Here is a 26,692-nt window from a genome sequence, read left to right as displayed (position 1 = left end):
GATGGGAGAAGAGAAAAAGTGAAAGAAAGAGGGAAGAAGAGAAATCGGAAGGCAGAAGAAAAAAAGGAAAAATTAATTTTATTAATCTTTTATCATCGGGACTGTCACAGGCGTAAGGGATGTATAGATGGCGGGAACCTGGTTTGGATTCCAGAGGGACTGAGGGAGTGTGCCTATAAGAGACACAGCCATCAGAAAAGGACTAGCTCAGATCGCGCGCCAAATAAGTTAACAGTTCAGAAATTGCAATTATTTTCCAGCCTTGAAAGAAAATAGGTAGAGCTGGGAATCAAACCAGGGACCTTTCCATTGTGAAACTCAAGTGCATAACCACTAAGCCAACTAACTATGAGCTGTGCTTTTAAACTACCGTGTTCCCTGTAGGATTATGTATTGACCACGTCCTAAACAACTCAGTCGTAAACTGTATGCTTTATAACAGATCACAGTACCCAATCAACCATTACAACAAGGTCAGTCATTGGTAGACCTGCTTTCTTAATAATGTATTAATGAAAATCATTGTCTTGTTGTTTTTCGTATCATTGTTTTGCAAGAATAAAGTGATGATAACAATACTGTACTTTTCGCAAATACTTGCTTTTCGAAAGTGCAATTGTTATCAACACTACATTCGTAAATGGCAGTACTTTTTCCCTGAAAAGTATTTGCTTTTCAGAGAAAAGAGAAAGGCATTTACGAATGGTGTGTTATTGTGATCATCGCTCCATTCGTGGAAAATAATGGAGCGGTAAAACAATAGCGCGACGTCATAGGTGTGTATTAAACAATGAGCCACCTCATGTAAGTGCCAATCAGAGCACAAGTTCGATAACAGTTTGGTATATCCTTGGTATCAAATAATTGTCAATATTACGTATTAAAAGCAGTATAATACATAAACGTATAGACGCACGCTTTCATGTGGGAAATAGTCGTGCTCTTTTTATGAGATATTGATACGGCACCGAAGACTACACCTGTTCCGAACTCAGCCAGGAACCCTGTTTTCAGACGAAAATGTTGATATTGTCACAACGAATTCAAAGTAATTATATCGTCAAAAGACCCATATAGAGGAATACGACATCTATCCTGAGCCAATCTGTATTCTGTTGCCTGCAAATGTCGACGATCAGACATAAATTTTAAAAGGAGCATGTGCAGATACCAGCGTTAATTATATGGTAAGCTTAAAACGCATTGAAAACGCCAAATTGCAGTCACAAAATATATAATAATCATTAGTAAATCACCAAAGCGAATAGTTACGTAGGTATGTGGAAAAGAACTGTTTTAACAATAACAAAGTATACTGCGCCAAGAAAGTATCCTTACACTTGGAAAAAATAATCACAATTTCAAAACTGAATTATATTAGGGTAAATTTGTTTTGTAATAGATGCACTATATAATCCTCACATTATGACACCACATTGAATCCAAATTATGTGACCTCAAGAAGTAAAGTTACAAGCAATTGAATAGACGAAGGTCTACTTTTAAAACTGGACCTTCGTCTAATCAAATGCTTGTAACATTGCTTCTTGAAGTAACATTGATTCAATGGGGTGTCAAATGTGCTGGATTAGATCTATTAAAAAACAAATTTACCCCAATATGTTTCAGTTTTGAAATTGTAATTATTTTTCCAAGTGTAAGGATACTTTCTTGGAGCAGTATGTGCCCAAAGATTTGTCTTTGGCATGTCGCCTTTTTGAAATATCAGCCAAAATATCAAATTTTGGAAAAACGTCCCAAAATTTAAAATAAACATGAATCTTCCAAAACAAATACATATTCGCACTCGGCGGCCCAGTCACTACCTGCCGCTGTGATTGTGGGGTAACTAGACGCTTCCCCTCCCCAGTTACATGTACTTTAAGTTTGCCCATACTCCGGGCCTTAAGTGTATGTTTAACTCAATACAAAAACCCAATTTAATTTCAGTTATGAATTGGACCTGCTATGCAACATGAATTGGTTCAATAATTATTACAGCTTGATAAGGTGGTTAAGTTGGTTAAAACAATAGGCCCCTATGACTTGGCATGCTGGGGCCTGCTGGTCGTGAACAGTGGTCTTGGTGGTAGAGGTTGCACGTCACTCCCGGCAGTCTAAATATGTACTGTTCTAAGTTATAATGCTAACGAGCAACTGAATTCATGTTACGATTTACCCATGGTTCCATTGGCGGTTTTGGCACTATATGTAGGCACTGCAGCGGAAGCGGGGTGGGTGGGTGGGTGGGTGTGGGAGGTGGGGGGGGGGGGAGAAAGACAGCACTAATTGCCCTGTAGGCCTATGTGATGTGCCCTGAGTAATTTAATTTGATGATTTATCTTTGTTTACAAAGTTACATGAGTGATGACATTTTGGTTTGGGGGAATTCCCCTCTCAAATTGAGCAAAACAAGTTGAATCATATCTAATTTGGAATATTTGGAAACCCCCTGAGGTTGTAAAGTGAAGATGACATCACATGATTCCCCTCAGGAAATGATGTCATGTGAAAGGTTGATGTAATAATTAAGGCTTGGGAATTTCCAAGATCACATTTGGCTATTAATATTTAGGATTCCCCACTGCTTGGTATATAAGAAAAGGTAAACATAATTCTTCACAGTTTATAGTGTTGATCTGGGCTAGCTAGCCAATATGCTTACAGTCCAATTCCTTCAAAGAAAGGAAATTGCAAACCAGAATTATTTTATGTAGTCAATGCACTACTGTCTGCCAGTGTTGTCGGAGAAGATCTAGAATACGTCAAAGAACGTACTTCTTCCAAGAAAGGAATATATATTCTTCTGTCGATTTGCTGAAGTCTGGTTAATGGAGCAACACAACTGTCAATATAAGTGGGACAAGTGCATCGCAGTCCTGCTTCCTGAAGATATTGTGTGAAAGGTGGAAATAGTACCATAACAGCGCAAGGAGTTAAGTTTGGAGAAAGCAGCGCAAGGAGATAACGGTTTGGAGAAAGCAACGCCATTTTTGTGTGAGGATTTCATACGCAAGGATATTTATCAACTCAAGTGTACACTGGACTTCGCTGATTTTCGCAGGACAAGTGAATAAGGATATATTACATCAGTCGTCCAGAACATTGCAAGAACTTTATGATCACCAAGAAGAAGAATGCTGGCTAAGTACAAAATAGTTAAAGAGTGATTATATTTGATTATTATATATGTGCATTTGTTGTCATATATTGTACCAATCATAACTTGCTTTCAATTAAAGACTTAGATTTTATTAGCTTAATCAAACAGTGTATTTGTGTTGTGCATTCGTGTGAATTTGGGTAAAAGGTGATTTTGGCCTTGAGTCAGTACGATTCGTAACACCTACATTTGCTTTTTTAGTACGAAAACACAATCTTTTGAGCCCAAATATGGTGAAATTGTGAAATTATGTTCGCTTTACGCGCACCGGCCCAAAAATAGCAAAACACATCCTTTTGGGGGCTAAAATGGTCTGCAGAAAAATCGGACCAAATATTCTCGTAACCCTCCCCCCCTAAATTCTAATGCCGCCACTGCATACCTTAAGAAATAGATGGCCCATCAAACAAGAGATTATAATGGCAATATCCTAATGCAGTTTAGTTTAAAAAGTTTCAAATTTTGAATAACATCTCAAAAGTTGTTCATATACTTTATAAAAATGAACACATTTCTATTGAATGTTCCAATTAGACCCACGTGTCTTCAAATAGGTTTCGGAAATATGTCCAGACATCCACAATCGGGTATAACAAGTTTAATGAATGACTCTTCTGTTATAGGTCTTGTCTACGCATGTCGGCTGCTACATACAACTTAGTCTCCACAGCAGCCAGTTTGGTTCCGCTCCCTCCACACAAACAGTCTGCCAATGGTCACGAACTGGTTCTTTTTGATTCGCTAACGGTTTTCTGCCGACGTCATCCAGCTTGACGTCAAACAAAGCTTTCAATTGGTCGATCGGCTAGACGGCTACTTTATTATTCATGAGCAAGTTTGACCCGCCATCTCGCCAGCTAGACTGAGGTCAATCAAGTTCCCGTATGTACAGCTCTACGGCTATATACGTGTAGCCAATCAGAAACGGCGTTATAAGTGGCCATTGGCAGACTGTTTGTGTGGAGGGAGCGTAACCAAACTGGCTGCGGAGGAGACTACATACAACTGTGATGTGATCCTTGTAGCCTTTGTAGGCTATAGGCCTATACACGTACAGTCACTGAACATGGTCTATGCCCGGGGGTATATGCTCTGATCTCTTATGTAGCCATTCTTACCGTAAAACCAAAACTATAGACGTAGATCACGGGGAGGGTGTGGGGTTGATGTGGGGTTAAATCCCCCAATATGTTGATCCGGGGATGGTCCATACAATCACCCCCCCCTAATGTTGACGCCTGTATGTGGGTTTCTGACCAAATTAACCTCATATTTGGCCATGTTACCCTAAATAGTGCCACTTTTGTACTATATTTCACCAGTTTAGCTTTAATATGGCAAATTTTTCGCATTGTACCATAAACTTATTTTGTCGCCAAAAGGGGCTGCATTGAGTGTGCAATCACTATACTTCAAGAAAAAATTTCCAACCTTGGAAAACTAAACAAGGTACACCGTCCATTTTGTGGTATTTTTCAAATCAAAAATCTCGAATACTAAATAAGGTGTGACCCCCAGTGGTGTCAAAGGAAAGAGAAAAAGGTAAAGAAATTAAGAAAACCGGGGGTTCTACTCCTAAAGGCGATTCCTCCCGACTGTCAAAACCTTTCGGTCGTTTCGCTCACCGTAATTGGTAAGACCCAATATTCCCCCCCGACTGACTGACAAAAGTGAGGACTCTGTCCCGCCCCTCCTTGCGTAGGCCTACACCACTGCATGCGACATACGAAATGGTTTGACCATGTTATTGTTCTAAAATGTGTATTCATGTGTCGGGGAAAACAAAGTGACACATCTTGTGCAAGGTTTCAGTTTCAAAATAGTTACAAGAGTTTGTAGGCTATAAGGTATTTTGTAAGTGGTAACTGGTAAAAATACATTGAAATGAAAATAAAAGTGTTAACGACATATGAATGGAAATATGGTTATTACAATAATTGATATGTTCTACTTTTTTTTGCAATTCAGCTTTGTGTTCAAACTCGTTCCGTATCTGATGTATCCACCCTTTTTATATGACCAATAAACTAATGATGGCAAACAAAAAGTTTGAATTATGCACATTTGAACTTTATATATGGCACCATAAATAGGGAAACTATGTTATCTGTGAGTATTCATGCTAGATTGTTATGATTTCACTTTTATATCTCACGAATAGTGCATTTCCTTTTGACGTTTTGTAGGTCATTCACAAAAGGTTAATTCATCAAGTCCATGCTAAATATAAAATGTACATACTAAATGTTAGCCCGAAACAGTATCCGTGCCAATCGCCTGTACTAAGCAATGTTTTATTGTCCTCTTTGGCACGTCTATGGATGAGGGCTGAAGCAATCAGTAGTGCAGCCAAGATTTTTCCGGGGCCGGGGCGAGGGAGTGAACGAAAATGACCAAAAATGGCGTACAAATTTAAAATAATACTTGGGCCAGCAGGGGAATGAGAGGGAATGTTCCCCCGGGAATGTTCCACAGGGAGGTGGGCAGCTTCCCCTTATACCGGCCCTTGCTACGTATCCTTCCCCTTGCTACGAGCAACCCGAGCGCCAGCCCGACTAAACGGGCCTGGAGAGGAGGGGATATATTGAGCAACCAGTACCATACCGCTGTCATGTTATTGCCATGGATGCAGTGTAGCTGATATTTCAAACATAAACCAAAAGTCTTAAAATAAGCCTTCTGTGTAAGTTTTAACATGGCAATTATCTGACTAAAATATCTCATGTTTCATGTTGTTTCTGATGTAATGAAATGGGGATGTCCCTCATCAGAACCAACAATCCATACCACTAAGGATATTTTGGCTTATTAAATATATTACATGTGGCTGTTAAGCACAGATACATATCAGTATTTTATAATTGCGGAAACTTTCCAATATCCTATATTTCCTTTCGATTCCAATCTGCAGTAGCCACAATTGATACATTCAGAGCACACGACGTCACTAAATGCACTTTTTACTCCTTCTCGTGTTTCGCACGGTGTGTTTTCGTCATTACTTCCTCATGATAAATATTATAAAAGTTTCAAGTTATTGTCCATTTGGCTAATCATCTGGACATTCATTCAATTTTTACCCATCCTTGTTCCAACAAGCGACAAACCGGACATTTTTCATTTTTGAAAGTAAATAATGTTGATCATGTTATCCTCAACCTGTTTTCCCCCAACTTTTGTTGAACTTTTTAAACAAGTGTCCATGCAGGAATTTCTATATAAAATAAAGTACATTTCAACCTGTTTTCATCAAGCATACTGTTTGACAATCAAGATTTGTAAAGTGATATAAAACTATTCTGCAATTCTGGTTGGATTTACAAATATTTCCTCACAATTGAAATATTTTGATAACAGAATTGATTTGAATAATTTATATGAAATGCAATCTTTTAATATTATTACACATGATATCGGGTATGAGGCTTTCTGGAGGTGTAAAGTAGGTAATGGGGCTATGCATCCTAAACAAGAACAAATAAACACAATGGGGAACGATTGCTCGCTACAAGAAGAAAATGAATAATTAATATAGAAAGAAAGAACAGTTTACCAACCAAAAGAGTTACAACAAATAAACACTATAATCCCGACCAGCACATAACCTAACTTGAAAACAAAAAGCAAGGGCATGTGCATACTGCAGTTACTGTCCGTTTTCCTATACACAATACACAGTGCTCTCACCATTGACGCGTGACCCCTACAAATGATGTATGTTGGGAGAATGGACACTTGCCTAGTTAACATCACTGTGTGAAAAATAACCAGCCAATATTTTATTTATTCTCCAAAACTTCTAGCAAATATATTTTTCTAACATGACCTAAAATTACAGCTAGGTTAGATGTTCAGAAATGGTCGTACTTTTGTAAAATATGAGTGAGGGCAAGGCATAGCTAGCCAACTCCCGTGTTATTTGAATGGAGATTTGACCGAAAATATTGGTATCGGACCGCTCACTTCTGAAGGATGCCACAAAAAAACCGGTAAAAGCTACATTTAAATTATTCTAAATAGGTTCTAGAAAATAAAGTTTTGTAACATGTCCTAAATTTTTAGCTAATTTAGGTGTTTGGAGAGGGTCGTACTTTTGTGTTTTAGGAAGGACATGTAAACGACAGATAACACCAAAAATATGAAGAAATTATTTCTAAACCGTGTTAAGTCAAAAATCATTATGTTGCTCATTTTCAAGAATGCTGGTTTACAAAAAGCACGACATTGTCTGATTTCGTGAACAAAGCCACACATAACATTGTTTCCTTTCGTTTCCTTTATAATCGGTTACCCAACTGAAGCTTTATTGCGATATCGCACATGAAAACAGTCACTTGTGCACAACCAGAGAAGATCCGATTTAATCAGTTGAGCTGTTTCAATGAGTGTTATCTTGGTTTAATAGCTTTTAATGGGGTTAAGTCCTGCAAAGGTCGAGATGAATTCTACTGTAGACATGACTGCATCATGGCCGGCATGGGATTCGAACCCACGACCTTCCGATCTCTGGACGGATAGGCTACATGTACCAGTTAACGCTGATAAACGGTGGTTAAAACTGGTTCTAATGTAAGCAGTTGAGGTATACAATACACACAAACAAATATTACGCAAGTACAGGGGATCATTACTGATGCTTAATTGTTACCCCAGCATAATACAAGTGAAGTAATTGTGTGTTCTTGTGCAGGATGCGTAGCCCCATTACCTACGCGTGATACGATGCTGGAGAAACGATTAAGCATCAATAATGATACCATCATGCAGTTATTGTTAACTACATGTATGCACACAACACAGGGGCACTCACAATAGGCAATTGAACCCTACTGGTAGCGCTGTGTTGTAGCTATAGAGAATGAACTAGCATCATATATCAAAAAGTATAAAAGCTATGATTTTAGTACTTGCTCTATGTTTCAATTACTTATTCTTTTCCAAATATCTGAATCTTCAACCCGGTACAAGCTTTAATAACGGGGGAACATACATTTTATTAAAAAGAAATCCTACCATCTATCCAAACTCGTCGTGTTATTCCAATGCACATTTTGCTTCACCAGGCAGCCATGGCTTGGTCGTATTTTGAAGATTGGTGTCATAAAACCGTCATAGGTACAAATTTAGTACTTTCTGTCAATCAAGTATTGCTTATTCTCTACATGTCAATCTTTAAATAATTGGCATAGTCCTTATAATAACGGTGGTCCGCCTTGATGAGTAAATGACAGCAAACAGCTGCAAACCAGTGAAAAATACCCCCAAAACTCGGTCAGTGGAGCTCCGCTCGTACATATCAATAGCGTCATTATCGATTGGATTAGTCGTCCGTAGCGGACAATTCGGTCACTCATTGGATTAATATTATCAGGTGGTAATAAATTTGCATTGGACAATAGATTACTATATAATGGTTTAGTACTGAATATATCGGTTTAATCTTCAATAACCGGGTTTATGGCTGGAAAGGTCACGGTGAATTTGCCGTGGACATAACTGCACTATGCCCTGTACTTCTGTACTTGCGTAATATTTTGTTTGTATACCTCGAATGCGTACATAAGACCCAGTTTTAACCACAGTTTATCAGTGGGAGCTGATAATAGCCTAATAGATAGAGCGTCCGACTTGTGATCGAAAGGTCGTGGGTTCGAATCCCATGCTGGCATTTTGGGGTTTTGTTTTTTCAAGTTGGGTTATGTGCCGGTTGGGATTAGTGTTTATTTGTTGTCTTGTTTAATTATAACACGTTGGGTGGGTAAACTGTTCTTTCTTACTTATTAATCATGTTAGGCCCTAATTATATTCAGTTTCCTCTTGTAGCGAGCAATCGTTCCCCATTGTGTTTATTTGTTCTTGTGCAGGATACCGGTACGTAGCCAAATTAATACCTACTTTACTTGTATTAATGCTGGGGAAACGATTAAGCATCAGTAGTGATCTCCTGGACTTGTGTACTTGCGTAATATTTGTTTGTGTGTATTTGCCATAAAATTTGTATTATATCGCAAATTTAAAAAAAAATCAAAAATTATTTGATATCAGAAGGACATTCCTCCTATTCAGAATGCAATTCGATATGTCTGATGTGCTCTCAGGTCCCACAAAAATACTGTGCAAACGTTGCTATCCGATTCCTTAATCTGAAAGCAAACCACAAAAGTGGCCACTCACACAAGTTCACCTCACTGAGTCGAAAATCAATTTCACATTGCCACATTATGCAAGTAGTCCTAACGCTTTCAAGGAGTGCCAATCACACTGTTTTATTCTTTGAGTTCTTGTATAAAGCAGTCAAGTGGTTTAAGATCTGAAAAAATCCAAACATCTCATGCCAAGTCGTTTTCTTACAGATCTGTATCTACTTGTTACATTCCGATACAGTTTGTCCCACCTGTCCACATGCATGTTGTAGTCACATGTTACAATTTTGTTACCTAGCTGGGGGGTTTACACCCCCCCAGCTAGGTATTGTAATCGTTCGGGTTCTTCCGCTGGAAACAAACCACTGTAATCTTCCCGTTTTCTTCCGCTGGCAACTAAGTGAAATTGCACATGTTTTTGTACTTTATGCACCAAACCCTCTATCTTTTTAACCAAATATCCCACAGAGTTGTGCGATATGTCAAACTTTTCCTCTGGTCATAAGGAACAAAAAGTCAGTGGTCACATCTCTGTAGGATCATTGGTTAATGAGATATAGTCACTTTTTTGTACTTTATGCACCAAACCCTCTATCTTTTTAACCAAATATCCCACAGAGTCGTGCGATATGTCAAACTTTTCCTCTGGTCATAAAGAATGAAAAAGTCAGTGGTCACATCGCTGTAGGATCATTGGTTAATGAGATATAGTCACTTTTTTGTACTTTGTGTACTTAACCCTCTATCTTTTTAACCAAATATCCCACAGAGTTGTGCGATATGTCAAACTTTTCCTCTGGTCATAAGGAACAAAAAGTCAGTGGTCACATCTCTGTAGGATCATTGGTTAATGAGATATAGTCACTTTTTTGTACTTTGTGTACTTACCCCTCATTCTTTTTAACCAAATATCCCACAGAGTCGTGCGATATGTCAAACTTTTCCTCTGGTCATAAAGAACGAAAAAGTCAGTGGTCACATCTCTGTAGGATCATTGGTTAATGAGATATAGTCACTTTTTGTACTGTATGCACCAAACCCTCTATCTTTTTAACCAAATATCCCACAGAGTCGTGCGATATGTCAAACTTTTCCTCTGGTCATAAAGAATGAAAAAGTCAGTGGTCACATCGCTGTAGGATCATTGGTTAATGAGATATAGTCACTTTTTTGTACTTTGTGTACTTAACCCTCTATCTTTTTAACCAAATATCCCACAGAGTTGTGCGATATGTCAAACTTTTCCTCTGGTCATAAGGAACAAAAAAGTCAGTGGTCACATCTCTGTAGGATCATTGGTTAATGAGATATAGTCACTTTTTTGTACTTTGTGTACTTACCGTTCATTCTTTTTAACCAAATATCCCACAGAGTCGTGCGATATGTCAAACTTTTCCTCTGGTCATAAAGAACGAAAAAGTCAGTGGTCACATCTCTGTAGGATCATTGGTTAATGAGATATAGTGACTTTTTGTACTTTGTGTACTTAACCCTCTATCTTTTTAACCAAATATCCCACAGAGTTGTGCGATATGTCAAACTTTTCCTCTGGTCATAAGGAACAAAAAAGTCAGTGGTCACATCTCTGTAGGATCATTGGTTAATGAGATATAGTCACTTTTTGTACTTTATGCACCAAACCCTCTATCTTTTTTATCCAAATATCCCACAGAGTCGTGCGATATGTCAAACTTTTCCTCTGGTCATAAAGAACGAAAAAGTCAGTGGTCACATCTCTGTAGGATCATTGGTTAATGAGATATAGTCACTTTTTTGTACTTTATGCACCAAACCCTCTATCTTTTTAACCAAATATCCCACAGAGTCGTGCGATATGTCAAACTTTTCCTCTGGTCATAAGGAACAAAAAGGTTAGTGGTCATATCTCTGTAGGATCATTGGTAAATGAGATATAGTCACTTTTTGTACTTTGTGTACTTAACAATCTATCTTTTTAACCAAATATCCCACAGAGTCGTGCGATATGTCAAACTTTTCCTCTGGTCATAAAGAACAAAAAGTCAGTGCTCACATCTCTGTAGGATCATTGGTTAATGAGATATAGCACTTTGTGCATTTAACCCTCTATCTTGTTAACCAAATATACCACAGAGTCGTGCGATATCTGATATGTCAAACTTTACCTCTAGTACGTGAAGACGGCCTGATTGGCGCGAGGTTCATATCGGTGCGTATGCACCAAATATGTATCTTGTAAACCTTAATAAGTTTTGCCTTGCCTTGCTTCGTAATCCTGTTTGGGCTGGACAAAAAAATGTTCCACTTTTCCCCAGTTTCCCTAGGTATTTCGTCTTTAAGCTTACTGATATACAGGGATTGAATACGAGTGTCACGGCCCTGGTTAGTGTGCATTCAAATCAGAGATCCCTGTTCAAGGCCATCTTACTTAGCCGTCGGAAATGATTGCAAATTACACATTTGTTATCATTTTGACCACAAAATATGATGTGAAAACACAGGTAAGCAATGAGAACAAGTCCTCAAACATTTGAAATTTGTAGCTTACTACAACCTGATGATGTACTCATCCCAGGCAAACCTTAGTTAACACATTTGCTAGTCAGCCAAATTCGCCGACAAAATGCATATTTACATAGAAATTTAAAACAACTGGCCGAAGAAGGAAACCTACATAAATATGTTTTCTATACTTCACTTGACCCAAATATATGATTTTTTATGGTGATAAGACAATCGCACATGGAATTTTAGAGGGATTTTGATAGCAGTTCCATTAAAAAAAGCTGCTATCATAATGAGACTAAGATCTAGAAACACCCCCGAAATGCCGTTTTGGGGAATTTTGCTAGCTGAATCTTTTTGATGAAAGTCAATCTTTGACAAGATGTAACTTTGCTACGGAAAGTGCTATGAAAAAAAAGGTTTTCAGTTTTGGCTTTGTTTACTCAAGAGCAGGGTTAGCGGTGACCTGCTGAGTCCAGGGGTCCAAATTGGCAAATAAAGGGGTCCAGGCATCTAATTCTATACAGACGTACAAAATTAAGGGGTCCAAATCACGGGGACCTGCCAAATCAAGGAGTCCTGGACCCCAAGACCCCTTAAAACGCTACCCCTGCTCAAGAGCTTTAACTTGATATATAAAATGATGCAGTTTGATGGCAAATTTGAATTCACCTAGCATACCTAATATACCATGTACATGTCAGATGTACGGTATATTGTATTGGCAAATATCCATAAAAGCGTTCATTATAAAATTATTTTGATAAATTGTCACATTTTATGCCATGTATTAATATCCTTAAAAGTAACCGGTGGATTTGCGAACAATTTGTCGACATAAATGACCTTCCCGGAGAAACGGTAGCCCAAAATGGGTTATATTTCATAATATGCAGACGAATGGTCAAATTAATAGAAAAATACCTGTGATAAATTTATCTGTACACATTGTCGCACTCCGAGTGACGTATAGTATATTTGCAACCCTGTGGTGGATTTGCGAACAATTTGTCGACATAATGATGTTCGCGGAGAAAAGGTGGCCCAAAATGCGTTATTTTTGGTAATATGCAGACGAATGGCCAAATTAATAGAAAAATAGCTGTGATAAATGTATCTGTACAAATTGTCACACTACGAGTGACATATGGTATATTTGCAACCCTACTGTGGATTTGCAAACAATTTGTCGACATAAATGACCTTCGCGGAAAAACGGTAGCCCAAAATGGGTTATATTTGGTAATATGCAGACGAATGGTCAAATTAATAGAAAAATACCTGTGATAAATTTATCTGTACACATTGTCGCACTCTGAGTGACGTATGGTATATTTGCAACCCTGTGGTGGATTTGCGAACAATTTGTCGACATAATGATGTTCGCGGAGAAACGGTGGCCCAAAATGCGTTATTTTTGGTAATATGCAGACGAATGGCCAAATTAATAGAAAAATACCTGTGATAAATTTATCTGTACAAATTGTCGCACTACGAGTGACATATGGTATATTTGCAACCCTACTGTGGATTTGTGAACAATTTGTCGATACACCTCACCAGTTCTTCGAAATGGCAAAAAAACACCACCCAAAAACAATTTTTAAGTTAAATATGCAAATTAGCCATCTAATTTGCGTCAAAAATTGCATCAAGTCTTAGGGCAGCCACTTACCACCACCCTACCAAGTTATACCCCAATACACCTCACCAGCTCCGTGAAACTGCCGTGAAACGGTATTGGTAAATCAAGCCAAAACATAATATTATTTTTTTAGGTAAATTCCATTTCATTTTCCTATCCAGATCGCGTAGTACCCTTTTGATTTCAATCCTGCATTATGTCCTTATGAGCGCGCCGTACGTAGCCAATCAATTATCTCCGTCAGCCAATTAGCGCGCCGTACGATCAATCAATTATCTCCGTGTCCAATCGGAGCGCGCGTTGGCTGGGGCCTGCCAGGCTCCCCTCGTGGTATCTTTCTTTTGCTCTGCGGATTCATATTGATAGGCAAGTTTTGAGATTCGCTGTTAGAAATACTCTGATATTTCATATAAATCGCGGTTTGGATGAATTTAAATGATATTAGACTGTCAGGAATATGTTCTAGATCCTTCACATGAGTTATTTTGGTTGTGGTCTTGTTGTAAAATGTGTAATTTGATGATTATCTCCGTTTATGTTTTTGTCGGAATTGCTTGTTGCAGTTCGCACATGGTTTCGATGTGTGAGTCGTGGTTTCTCAAAATTTCTAAAGATTTCGTCTTCCATTTTTCTCTTTAAAGTCATCCTGTGCACGTAATATTATCAAATTTTTTGGCTCATACGGATCAGCAAATATTCCTGACCAGTTGATATCATTGTTGCATTTGGGGCGTCCAGACTGGCCAAGGGGAAGGTATTTTTAAATATTTTGGGGATATAAAATTATGAAAATAGTTGCATGTTTTGAGTCAAAGATCACTACGCGTTGAGTGCATGAGTGCGCGTATGCATGTACCATCTAATTAACTTGGGGATGTTATTTTATATTATTGGAGCGTGATGGTACAAATGTTTATGTTGACATTTAATTGCTGAGATTATTTTATTCGGGTGATCCTTCCTTTCGCCATCCTATTAATTGCAATGCGCTGTATTTATTTATGTCTTGTCGCCTTGCTCAAGTTTTTCTCAGATATTTATGTAAACTTTTTGAGATTATAGACAGGCAGTTTTGGTCATGTTCGAACGTCCTGCATCTTGAATCTTTTAGATAAATACATGCATGTCATACGTAAACAAAGAATATTGACGTTCTCTAAAACATGTGAAAATAATATAAATTTAGGATTATTATTATCGGTCACACCCATACCAAAGATTTTAATTGTCATGTAAGCCACTTTTATTTTATTTCTGCTTTGGAGAAAGATACTTAAAATGTCATGTGATTTTATTTATGCATTGGTGGAAGTATACCTAGATTGTCATGTAGAGGGCCTATGATCCTATTTAGGCCTATGCATTGTGTATAACTTGAATTGCTATGGTTCATTTATATATTCGTGGTAAGTACTCACGGAAAGACGTGGTAAGTGATGGGCAGTGTTGTTTATTTATTTATTTTATTGTATTTTTATTGGTTCCAACGGACTCTGTGCATATGTTTGCTCTTTGTAGGATATACTTAGGCCTACAGGCCTGAGTGGATTATCAACTAAGATGGAGAGTAGGGATTAACGCCGGCCCTGTGAGTTACCCGTGGTTAATCCTGAGTGGATTATCAACTAAGATGGAGAGTAGGGATTAACGCCGGCCCTGTGAGTTACCCGGGGTTAATCCTGAGTGGATTATCAACTAAGATGGAGAGTAGGGATTAACGCCGGCCCTGTGAGTTACCCGGGGTTAATCCTGAGTGGATTATCAACTAAGATGGGGAGTAGGGATTAACGCCGGCCCTGTGAGTTACCCGGGGTTAATCCTGAGTGGATTATCAACTAAGATGGAGAGTAGGGATTAACGCCGGCCCTGTGAGTTACCCGGGGTTAATCCTGAGTGGATTATCAACTAAGATGGAGAGTAGGGATTAACGCCGGCCCTGTGAGTTACCCAGGGTTAATCCTGAGTGATTATCAACTAAGATGGAGAGTAGGGATTAACGCCGGCCCTGTGAGTTACCCGGGGTTAATCCTGAGTGGATTATCAACTAAGATGGAGAGTAGGGATTAACGCCGGCCCTGTGAGTTACCCGGGGTTAATCCTGAGTGGATTATCAACTAAGATGGAGAGTAGGGATTAACGCCGGCCCTGTGAGTTACCCGGGGTTAATCCTGAGTGGATTATCAACTAAGATGGAGAGTAGGGATTAACGCCGGCCCTGTGAGTTACCCGGGGTTAATCCTGAGTGGATTATCAACTAAGATGGAGAGTAGGGATTAACGCCGGCCCTGTGAGTTACCCGGGGTTAATCCTGAGTGGATTATCAACTAAGATGGAGAGTAGGGATTAACGCCGGCCCTGTGAGTTACCCGGGGTTAATCCTGAGTGGATTATCAACTAAGATGGAGAGTAGGGATTAACGCCGGCCCTGTGAGTTACCCGGGGTTAATCCTGAGTGGATTATCAACTAAGATGGAGAGTAGGGATTAACGCCGGCCCTGTGAGTTACCCGGGTTAATCCTGAGTGGATTATCAACTAAGATGGAGAGTAGGGATTAACGTCGGCCCTGTGAGTTACCCGGGTTAATCCTGAGTGGATTATCAACTAAGATGGAGAGTAGGGATTAACGCCGGCCCTGTGAGTTACCCGGGGTTAATCCTGAGTGGATTATCAACTAAGATGGGAAGTAGGGATTAACGCCGGCCCTGTGAGTTACCCGGGGTTAATCCTGAGTGGAGTATCAAATAAATGGAGTAGTATTCCTTAGAGTTACGTCAACTAAGAGCTAAGTCTGAGGAGTATTGTGGTATTTGGGAGGAGGTTATTTTGGTGAGTTATATATTTTATGAGTAAGGGAGGAGGCTGTTTTGGTGAGTTATATATTTTTATGATTGAGGGGAGGAGGCTATTTTAGTGAGTTATATTCAGTTACGTCAACTAAGAGCTAAGTCTGAGGAGTATTGTGGTATTTGGGAGGAGGTTATTTTGGTGAGTTATATATTTTATGAGTAAGGGAGGAGGCTGTTTTGGTGAGTTATATATTTTTATGATTGAGGGGAGGAGGCTATTTTAGTGAGTTATATTCTTTTACTTTTGGGGGAAGAGACAAATTGTGAGCCTAATTATTTACATTGGAGGAGACGAGTTTTATTTTATAGTAGAGGGAGGTGAGAATATTTTATATAGTAGAGTTGAGATACCTTATTTTTTTACGTGGTACATATTTTATTATGTTATGTGATAGGCACGGTCCGTTGGAATCATATTGTTTTTTATGTGTATTATGAAATGGTGATGATACATAGAGATGCATGCCTCTGGTATGACATTTTTTATGTATTATCGAAAATCTGGTCAGCACCTAGAGGGGAGCTATGCTGACCAAATTTTCATTTCGCAAAAAGTAGTTGTGTTTTATAGGATTTTCGATAGATTTTATGATGATACTTTACTAATACATGCTTGCATGTGTTCGTAAGTGTCATCTCTATTAGCATGCGCTGAGCGGAGCTATGCTGCCCAAATTTTCATTTTGTGCCAAATAACTTAGTTTTTTTTTGTACGTCTAATAAGTGTAATCATATGTTAACGCTTTTAACGTTCTGATAACTTTCTTTTGCTCTGCGGATTCTTATTGATAGGTGAGGGAGGGTGCTAGCCGAGTTATTACAGAAGCCATTGCAGGAGTAGGGTGCCAGAGTATTGTGTGACTGAATCCTGTATGTGTAGTCTGGAGTTATGTAAATAAAATATTGTTGGAGATAATGAAGTCAAATACTACGTGTGTTGTTTAGATGCACTTTTGCTTATAAAAGGTACTCTGACAGTGGGGTTCTGCCTCCCACGACTTGCCCACGTCTCATACAAAAATTGTCGTGTTCCCATTCCTGGGGACTGGTGTCAACCCGGCCACCTGACACTTCATATACCAAGTTACAGTCTAACCAAGTATTTATTTATTTTTTTTAAGACCACATTGAGACATTTCACGTTCCTGGCAATCGGCCGTCCCGCCACAAATTGGTGTCAGAAGTGGGATCAGAGTATTATAAGCAGAACTACAATAGGTGCAGTACCATGGCGGGGAGAGAAGGAGGAAAGGGAGAAGGAGGTGAAGATGGGGTTAGAGGAGTTGAAGGAAGCACTAGAGGGAAGGACACTCCGGGTAATGAGAGAGACAGAAGATATTTATTACTTGATGAGACACCGCCACCTTTCGAGAGTGGCAAAGAACAGAGAGGAGTGGAGCATACGGGAGGCACCGGGATGGAAGGATTGGACCAGCGTAAGATTAGAGTGATAGGAGGCAGTGAGAGAGGGGAAAGTATTTGTGACACTATGTCAATGCCACCCAATTCTCTAGTTGGCCCTGACATACGAAGGAGATATGCCCATAAATGGGAAGGCATGGATGACTCTGGTGACATTCAGGCGAGTTTCCGGTGGGAGAGAATGGAGAACTGGAGGCAAACAAGAGGGAGGGATAACCCCGAAAGCCTATGAGGGTAAACCACGTGGTGGCCCGATTTATTTTGGGGAAAGCGAGGTGCCCATCAAGAGGGAGAAAAGACACAGTGGCTTAGAGATCTTGAGGAGAGGAGAAAGGGGCAAAGTGTGTATTGAGGATGAATTGGACCGTGACCGTCGGGAGAGGAGTAGACAGAGGGAGAAAGGGGAGGCTCATTCCGGTCACGATTCACACTTAAGGAGTGAGCAAGAGGATATGGTGAGGCGGGAAAAGATAATGACCTGGAGTGAGCAGCGAGAAAGAGAGAGGGAGACATTTGAGGCCCAAAAGCGGGCATGGGAGTGCCAGTATGCACGCCAGGTGGCTGAAGTGAGGGTAATGAGTGAACAGCACCGTGCAATGGAAGCACAACGGCAAGTTGCGGAGGAACGGGCCCGGGAGAAAGAGGAACGGCTGAGGAAGAAGGAAGCCTACTTAGAACGGGAGGCACTGCTTAAAGAAAATGAGAATAAACTCTGGGAAGCAGACCTGGAAGATAGGAGACGGGTGGTACAGCATGAGGCAGAGGAGGAAGAGAGGCAAGGACTAAGGAATAAGGAAGAAGATAGGAGGTTGCAGCGGTGGAAGGAGGAATTGGAGGAGCGGGAGCGTAGGATGCTAGAGGAAAGAGCTCGGTTGGCTCAGATCCAAGAAGCAATGACTTCTGAGAGAATGGAGTCAGGCTTTGTGATAGGGGAAAGGACCCGGGGTGTGACTGCCGGGATGGACTGGTAGATCTACGGGGCGTAACGGGAGTCCATCACCACATGATACAGGATATGCGGGGGCGGCTGGTACTGGCGGGAGAGTCGGGTATAATGCAGAGAGGGACTTTCAGGAAACTTTTTCGCCTGAAGAATGCGATACTCGTACGGTACCAGATTTGTATGTGCCACCACCCCTGCGACGAGAGAGGAGAGTACGAAATGAACAGGAGTATGTGAGTAGAACCAAACCCAAGCCGAAACGGGAAAAAGATACCCGGAGTTTCGATGGGAAGACACCGTGGAAGGACTTTATCATCCACTTCGAAGCGTGTAAAGAATACAACCAATGGACTGAGGAGGCGGCCAGGTACCAGCTTTTTACCTGTTGTAAGGATGACGCCTTGGCGATTTTGAGTGTCAATGACGTGGACCTGAGGGAAATATCCTATAAGGATTTGGTGGCTCTACTGCAGAAAGAATTTGGACCACGGGAGTGCCCAGAGAGTTATTTCCAGAAACTGTCTAGGAGAGAACAACTACCAGGTGAGACCTTAGCTGCTTTAGGGCAAGAGATGAAAAGGTTGACGGCGCTAGCTTATCCAGGAACAGAGAAGCTGGAAAGAGATAGAATCGCGAGACATCATTTCAAGAACGCGGTGAGCGACCAAGACCTCCGTACCGAGTTGTTTCGGAGTAGGCCAGAGACGTTGGAAGCTGCCGTGCGCATAGCCGAGGAGGTAGAGTCATTCCTGAAAACTGAAAAGTCGAGAGGCCGCGGTAAATTGGCTTATAGCCGTGTTGCCGGGGCAGAGGTATTGACCGATAGTAAGGTGGCGGTGATGGAGGCCAGAATGAACTCAATGGATACTTCACTGAAAGCGGTTGAGAAGTTGGTGCAGGATACTGCTCAGAAGGCAGAGGGGTATAGGGGACCACGGGCTCCGCCAATGGCTAATAAATCACCAAGGGGGTCAGGAGACTACCGGCGGGGACCAAGTAGGGGGCAACAGGAGGGCTGTTTCCAGTGCGGGCGGCCGGGTCATTTTGCCAGGGAATGTCCTAATTCGGTCTGTTTTCGGTGTAGTGAATCTGGTCACCAGGCTAGGCAGTGCCCACACAATGATGTCGTATGCTTCCGCTGTGGGAAAGAGAGGCATATGGCCCGGGACTGCAGAGACTTTTCGGGAAACGAGCAAAGGCCAACTCCAGGGCCCGGAGTCCGGCCAACGACCGAGTGGGGCCCACGTCAACAGTAGAAACCGGGACAATGGGGGGAAGCGGGGATATCGGGTCGTTGACTGGTGAAATGGAGGAAATTGTGCTTCCAAATACAGAATTAGAAATTTGGGTGCCCACTGATGTGAATGGGGAGGCGGCAACATTCTTACTTGATACGGGTACGTCTCACACAATAGTCACACTCGAGATGTTCTTACTAATACCAGAGGAGAGACGACCGAGGTTAGATGTCCCAAATGTTATCTTGAAACAGGCTGCTGGCAGTCGGGTTAAGGTGTGGGGCAGAGCCGCCCTGGAGGTTACAGTCGGCAAGAAGAGAGTGAAGCTGTTGGTGGTGGTCGGACAGGTTACCAGCGATATGTTGGGTATGGATTTTCTTAGAGCTACGGAGCCCAAATTGGATTTTGGGCTGTTGCAACTACAATGGGAGGACTGTATAGTACAATGTGCGACCACACCAGGGGCTGTGCGCCCACCGAGATTGTTAGCGGTAAATGATACGGAGGTACCTGCAGGACACTCGATGATAGTGTCCGCACTTGTGTCTGGATTGAACTCTGAGAAGGAAACCTTGGGGGTGGTGGAGCCATTGGGGAGGAGTAGGCTAATAGAGCGTGGTATTCTAGTAGCTCGGTGTGTGGTGAAAGCTCAAGATAGGGTGGTACCTGTCACAGTGGCGAATGTGGGAAACCGACCATATGTAATAAAACACGGGACTACCTTAGCTAAGATAGCAGAAGTAGAGGAGGGAGAAGTGTGTGAGACTAGAACGTTGACCATGAATGAATTTGACGGTGAAGAAGTGGGACCAAAAGATGGGGGTGCAATACAAGGGATGCCTCCCTATTTAGAAGAGTTAGCCAGACGGAGTACTGATGGCCTGGATTTGGGGGACAGGGCCAAAGTAAAGGGATTATTGATTGCATATCAGGATGTCTTTTCCAGTGGAGAGTTTGACATCGGTAGAACCACATGGGTTAAGCATAACATAGATACAGGTGATGCAGCACCCATTAGACAACGTGTGAGGAGATCATCACCACAGCAAAGGGCTGAGGTGGAAAGACAAGTGGGGAGTTGTTGGCTAGAGGGCTGATACAACCCTCGGATAGTCCGTGGTCAAGTCCAGTGGTGTTGGTGGCCAAGAAAGACGGTTCTAAGAGGCTGTGTTTAGATTACAGGAAAGTAAATGACGTCACGAGAAAGGATGCGTACCCGCTGCCGCGGATTGACGATTCTTTAGATTCTCTGGGCGGAGCCAAATTTTTCTCTACTTTGGACTTGGCCTCGGGCTATTGGCAGGTGGAGATGAGCAGAGACGCTCGAGATAAGTCAGCATTTTCGACTCCCAGTGGATTATATGCGTGGAATGTGCTTCCATTTGGCCTATGCAATGCACCCTCAACGTTCGAGCGGCTAATGGAGAGAGTTTTAGCAGGATTACGTTGGGAAATCCTTCTGGTATACTTGGATGACGTTATCGTCTTTGGGAATAGCATCCCAGAGTCAGTAGTTCGGTTAGAGAGGGTTTTGATAAGGCTGAGGGCTGCGGGCTTGAAATTGAAACCATCCAAATGTCATTTGTTCCAAAAACGTGTCTCCTATCTGGGTCATGTCGTGTCGGAAGAAGGAATACACACTGATCCCGAGAAGATTGAAGCTGTACAGAATTGGCCCACGCCGGGGACGACCACACAAGTGAGGAGCTTTTTGGGATTGGCATCTTACTATAGGCGTTTCATCAAGGGTTTTGCTGAGATTGCGTCGCCGCTTCACCACATCACCAAGAAGAGTGTGTCGTTTGAATGGACTAGTGAGTGTGAAGTGGCGTTTAGTGCTTTAAGGAATGCCTTGGTGAGTGCGCCGATTCTGGCCTATCCACAGCCTGTGGGGCAGTACTACTTGGATACTGATGCGAGTGCGTTCGCGATAGGGGGTGTGCTTTCGCAAATGCAAGGGGGATTGGAGAAGGTGATTGCATTTGGTAGTATGGCACTCAAGACCGCCGAGAAGAATTATTGTGTGACTAGAAGGGAACTTCTGGCCATAGTGATGTTTTTGAAGAAATTCCGACACTATTTAGGAGGAGGCTGTGTAAGGGTTAGGACGGATCACGGGTCACTTAGGTGGTTGTGTAATTTCAAGAACCCGGAAGGTCAGTTGGCTCGGTGGTTGGAGGTACTAGCCAGTTTTCACGTGGAACTGGAGTATCGGCCCGGGAAGTGGCACCAAAATGCCGATGGGCTGTCGCGACGTCCTTGCAGACAGTGTGGCAGGATGGATGAAAAGAATTTGGAAAGGGCGAGGGCAGAGGTTGGTGCGGAGATGGTACCACAGTTGTGCGAGGTAGGATGCCAGACAGATGGAGATGGTCGGGAAATTACGCAGCGTGAGTCCAACAGCGGAGACTTCCAGGAAATAGTGTCCTCACGCATGCTACGGGTAGACGAGGTAGCACAGGATACCACCGAAGAAGGGAGTGAACTAAGACTCTGGCTGAACGCTATGTTGGAATTTCACAGCGGGGTTGTCCCCGAGGATATGGAGGAAGTGGAAGTTTTAGTAGACGCATATTTGGAAGAGGTTAGAGAAGAGTACATGGGGCTTACGGGCCAGGGTTCTAGGTTGAGTGAGTGCAGTATGCAGCAGGTCAAAGTGACTCTCGATGGAGTGCAGCCTAATAACAAGGACTGGGAGGGGGGCTACGAGCCATTAGTTGTATGCCACACCCGCAGCATAGGCACTACTCCTGAGATTACGTTTGAAAAGATTAGAGGGGAACAGTTACTGGACGAGACGATCGCACCGATTCTCCAGATGAAAGAAACGTCAGAGGAGAAGCCCGCTTGGGAAACAGTTTCGCCACTGTCCTCACAGACAAAGACTTACTGGGCCCAGTGGGAAATGATGGTCGTGAAAGAAGGAGTCTTAACCAAACGATGGGAGGATAATGAAGGAAGGGCGGTGAAGTGGCTGATAGTCTTACCTAGGACTTTGAGAGGGAGAGTGATGGATGAGTTACATTCATCGAAGGCTGCGGGTCACTTGGGGAGAAACAAGGTTTTACCGAAGTTGAGGGCACGGTATTATTGGGCAGGAATGACTATGGACTTACGAGCCTACCTGCGGCAGTGTAGGGGCTGCGCTCAACGGAAGGCACCTCAGCAGAAACAAAGAGCACCGTTACAGCAATATCGAGTGGGGGCGCCGTTGGAGCGGATCGCCGTTGATGTACTTGGTCCCCTGCCCCGGACAGAGGGTGGAAATGAGTATATCTTGGTCATGGGTGACTACTGGACGAAGTGGATGGAGACCTATGCAATCCCGGACCAGCAAGCTGAAACTGTGGCGAAGAAGTTAGTGGAGGAGTTTGTATGTAGGTTTGGGGTGCCGTTAGAAATCCATTCGGACCAGGGACGCAATTTCGAGTCTACTGTGTTTAAAGAAATGTGCCAGATATTAGGCATTAACAAGACACGTACCACTGCCTATAACCCTAAGTCAGATGGGATGGTTGAGAGGTACAACAAGACGATAGTGAACGCAGTGGCCCTAATGATTGACCCTCATAAGAACCAGCGAGACTGGGATCAGTACCTTCCCTATGTTGGTTTCGCATATCGAGCTAGTGTGCAAGAAAGTACAGGGGAGAGCCCAAACATGATGATGCTGGGAAGGGAGGTGCGCCTGCCGGTTGACCTAGTACTAGGAGGTGTACCCAATGAAAGAGAATGCGAAAGCGACTATGCGGAGTGCTTAAGAGAGAAGATAAGGGAGATACATGAACGTGCCCGGGTAGCGCTTGCATCCAGCCTGAAGAGACAAAAGAGGAACTATGACAGGGCTGCGCGAGGACCAGTGTATAAGGAAGGGCAGTTTGTCTGGCTGCACGATACTCAGCGGCGGCCGAAGCTCTCAAAGAAACTGGGACTTCCTTGGCAAGGACCGTACTTGGTGGTAAAAGTACTGTCGGCTGTGACATATAGGATACAGAAGGCTAAGAAGGGGAAAACCAAAGTAGTCCACGCTGACAGACTTAAGCTATATGAGGGACAGGCGTTAGTAAGGTGGAAGTACAAGGAACCATGGCTGGTAACCGAAGAGGGTCCGAAGGTGCATGAGGAGATGGGGGAGGATGGTGGTGAAGGAGGGAGCGTGCAGCAGAAGGAGGTGGTAACCGAAGATGGTCAGAAGGTGCATGAAGAGATGGGAGAGGATGGTGGTGAAGGAGGGAGCGTACAGCGGAAGGAGGTGGTAACAGTAGGTGTGGGAAGGAGGATAAGAGAGAGGAACTAGTGAACAGCGGAAGGAAGAGTTAGGGAAAGAGAGGGAAGTAGTGAACAGCGGAAGGAGAGTTAGGGAAAGTTGGGGAAGTGGACAGCGAGGAGTATCAATGACACGGCGAAACCCGGGACGGCGACGCCAGAAGCCTAAGCGGTTTCGATAATGCCACTAAAAGCAATTCCAGGGGAGGGGTGGGAAAATCCAGTGAATATAGTGTTATGTGAATATGTCATTTATCTAATTCTTTGTTTTTTTTGTTATTGTTGCAGGTAAAACCCAGTAAAGAGATGGCGGGGCAGTTTGATGTTGTATTTGGGGTAATGTTGGGGATTGTAATGGCGAGTTCTGTCAGTGGTCTGCTGCTCCTGTTCTATCTGCTGTGGAAGGTCTGGATGGGAGATGTGAAGCATAGAAGGGAGAAGATGTGGTCACGGACGTGGGAGGCCAGGGTAGAAGGAAAGCTCAATTGGTTACAGGAGAGGCAACGGTCGGAGGAGAGGGAGAGAGTGGCTACTCTCAGCAGGATTAAGGTTTGCGATCGGAGGAGCCAGACTGACAGTCCGATGCCGGGAGGTGCATCTAGTGCTAGTAGAGAGGTGTATGAGCTGAACCAAGGCCTGATTCGCCTGACCTGTCCGGGTGGGGTGACAGGGAAGAAGGTGAAGTTTCCCAAAGGAGTTGGACACTCCCATCCGCTGCCGGAGGTCGAGCCAGGAGAGTCTTCTAAAGCCGAGGCAGTAGGCCCAAGCCGGTCCCGACTGGTCCTGGAAGGCGAGGCAGAGTTTAAGGCCGGGTTGTCGGGGTTGGAGGAGAGTATCGTGGCTCTGAGGAATCTGTCTGGGGAGTTAGAGAAGGAGGGAGGTGCAGGAGTTTAAGGGAGATTGGGTTACTTTGTGTCGGGTTTTGGTGTTATTCAGTTGTATTAATAGAGTTATCGTTTTTTTGTTATTTAATTATAGGTTGACAATGGCTGATGCGGAGGATGAGCAGTCGAGGCCCCGTGCCAACGCTTTGGGAGTGCCCTATGCACGCATCTATCGCATGCGGGAAAAAGGTCCCAGGGAAGTTCCGGTGAATTCGCCAAAACTGCATAGTCAGAAAGGGGAGGCTAAAGTAGGGAAACGGGTTCAGTTTAACCCAGAAGTGACGGTTCACTTCTTTTAATGGTGGCGTTGAGTTTTCTAACTTGTGTTATTTATTTGTTTTTTTTTATTTTTGGAATTATATAACCTCGTTCCTTCCCTATAGTTAATTGTGACTTTTTCTATCTAATTTGGTTTTTGTGTGTGTTCTGTTTTTCTCTTTTAGATTTAGTTACCGAGTGAAAGGAGAAGTTGGATCCGTTTGATAGTTACCGAGTGAAAGGAGAAGTTGGATCTGTTCGATAGTTGCCGAGTGAAAGGAGTGTTGTCATCAAGATGTCATCAGGAACCAGGGGCAGAGGGTATGTGAGGCGTTTGGTCGCCAACCCGATTCCGGGGTGGCGACCCACTCAGAGTCTAACAAGCATGGTTAAGGACCCCCTAGGGGAGGAGCCGGGGAAATGGCAAGGGAGTTAGAGGTGATGAGGGGGGAGCTGGAGGTAGAGAAGGGAAGGAGGGAGGTGGCGGAAGGGAAAATGATGACGGGGGCTGAACGGGAGAGAGGAGAGGATCGGAGACGACAGGAGGGGTTGAAGGAAGAGTTGGAGCGGGTACGGGGGAGTTACGGAGCGAGAGGAGAAGATGGAAGCGGTTGAGAGGAGAGAGGGGCAGAGAATGATGAAGGCGGAGATGGCCATGGTGCGAATGAGAGCTAGAGGGGTGGGGGTGACGAAGGAAGGGGTGAAGAAGGAGGAGGGGTTGACGGGTGCGAAGGAAAAAGGGAGGGTAGAAAAGAAAGAGGTACCGAAGGATAGTAGGCCGGAGGAGCGGGAAAGGATGGAGATACGGAAGGAAGTGGAAGAGGTAAGGAGGGCCCTGGCCCAGGAACGGAGGGAATGGGAGGAAGAAAGGAAGAGGACGAGGGAGGAGGCGAGGCGGTTAATGGACGAGGAGGAGGCGCGGAGGATTCAAAGTTTTAGGGGGGAATTGAGGAAGCGGGAGCGGGTGTGGTTGAATAGCAGCAGGAGTAAGAATAGGGAAGGAGGGAGGGCGGAAGTAGCAGTAGGAGAGGGTAAGGAAGTGATGGTGGCAGAAGGGAAGGCCGAGGATACGGGTGAGGGGACCGAGGAGAGGAGAGCTAAGGTGGAGGAGGGAGAGAAGGAAGTGGTTGAGGGGAAGGCGGTCGTGGGGCCTTTGATTTTGCCTGACCCCAACCAAGCAGTCTTTCTGGCAAGTGGCGAGGTGGCCCCCTTTACGGTGGTGCTGGTCCCCTTCGCCCGGTTGGATTGGTCGTAGGTGCGTTGTATGTATTTTACAGTTCGTGTTATAAAAAAAAAAAAAAAATAAAAAAAATAAATAATTTGTATACTCACCATTGTTTTCCCGTTTTTTTGTTTTGTTCTCCTGATAGGGACGACAGCGACAGCGAGGCGGAGGGGA

At 43.0% G+C, this 26,692-nt stretch overlaps 1 protein-coding gene across 1 annotated transcript; it reads left to right on the top strand.

Annotated features, from left to right (window-relative positions):
- Nucleotides 1-19,914: 19,914 nt before the first annotated feature.
- Nucleotides 19,915-20,982, top strand: LOC140159655 (uncharacterized). The gene has a single exon (XM_072183149.1). The coding sequence runs from the start codon at nucleotides 19,915-19,917 to the stop codon at nucleotides 20,980-20,982; it is 1,068 nt and encodes a 355-aa protein (XP_072039250.1).
- Nucleotides 20,983-26,692: the final 5,710 nt, after the last annotated feature.

The sequence above is a fragment of the Amphiura filiformis genome, chromosome 8, assembly GCF_039555335.1.
Source record: "Amphiura filiformis chromosome 8, Afil_fr2py, whole genome shotgun sequence".
In the NCBI taxonomy this organism is placed as follows: domain Eukaryota; kingdom Metazoa; phylum Echinodermata; class Ophiuroidea; order Amphilepidida; family Amphiuridae; genus Amphiura; species Amphiura filiformis.
Note: the sequence above shows the minus strand (reverse complement) of the source record. Positions and strands in the feature narration are given on the sequence as shown.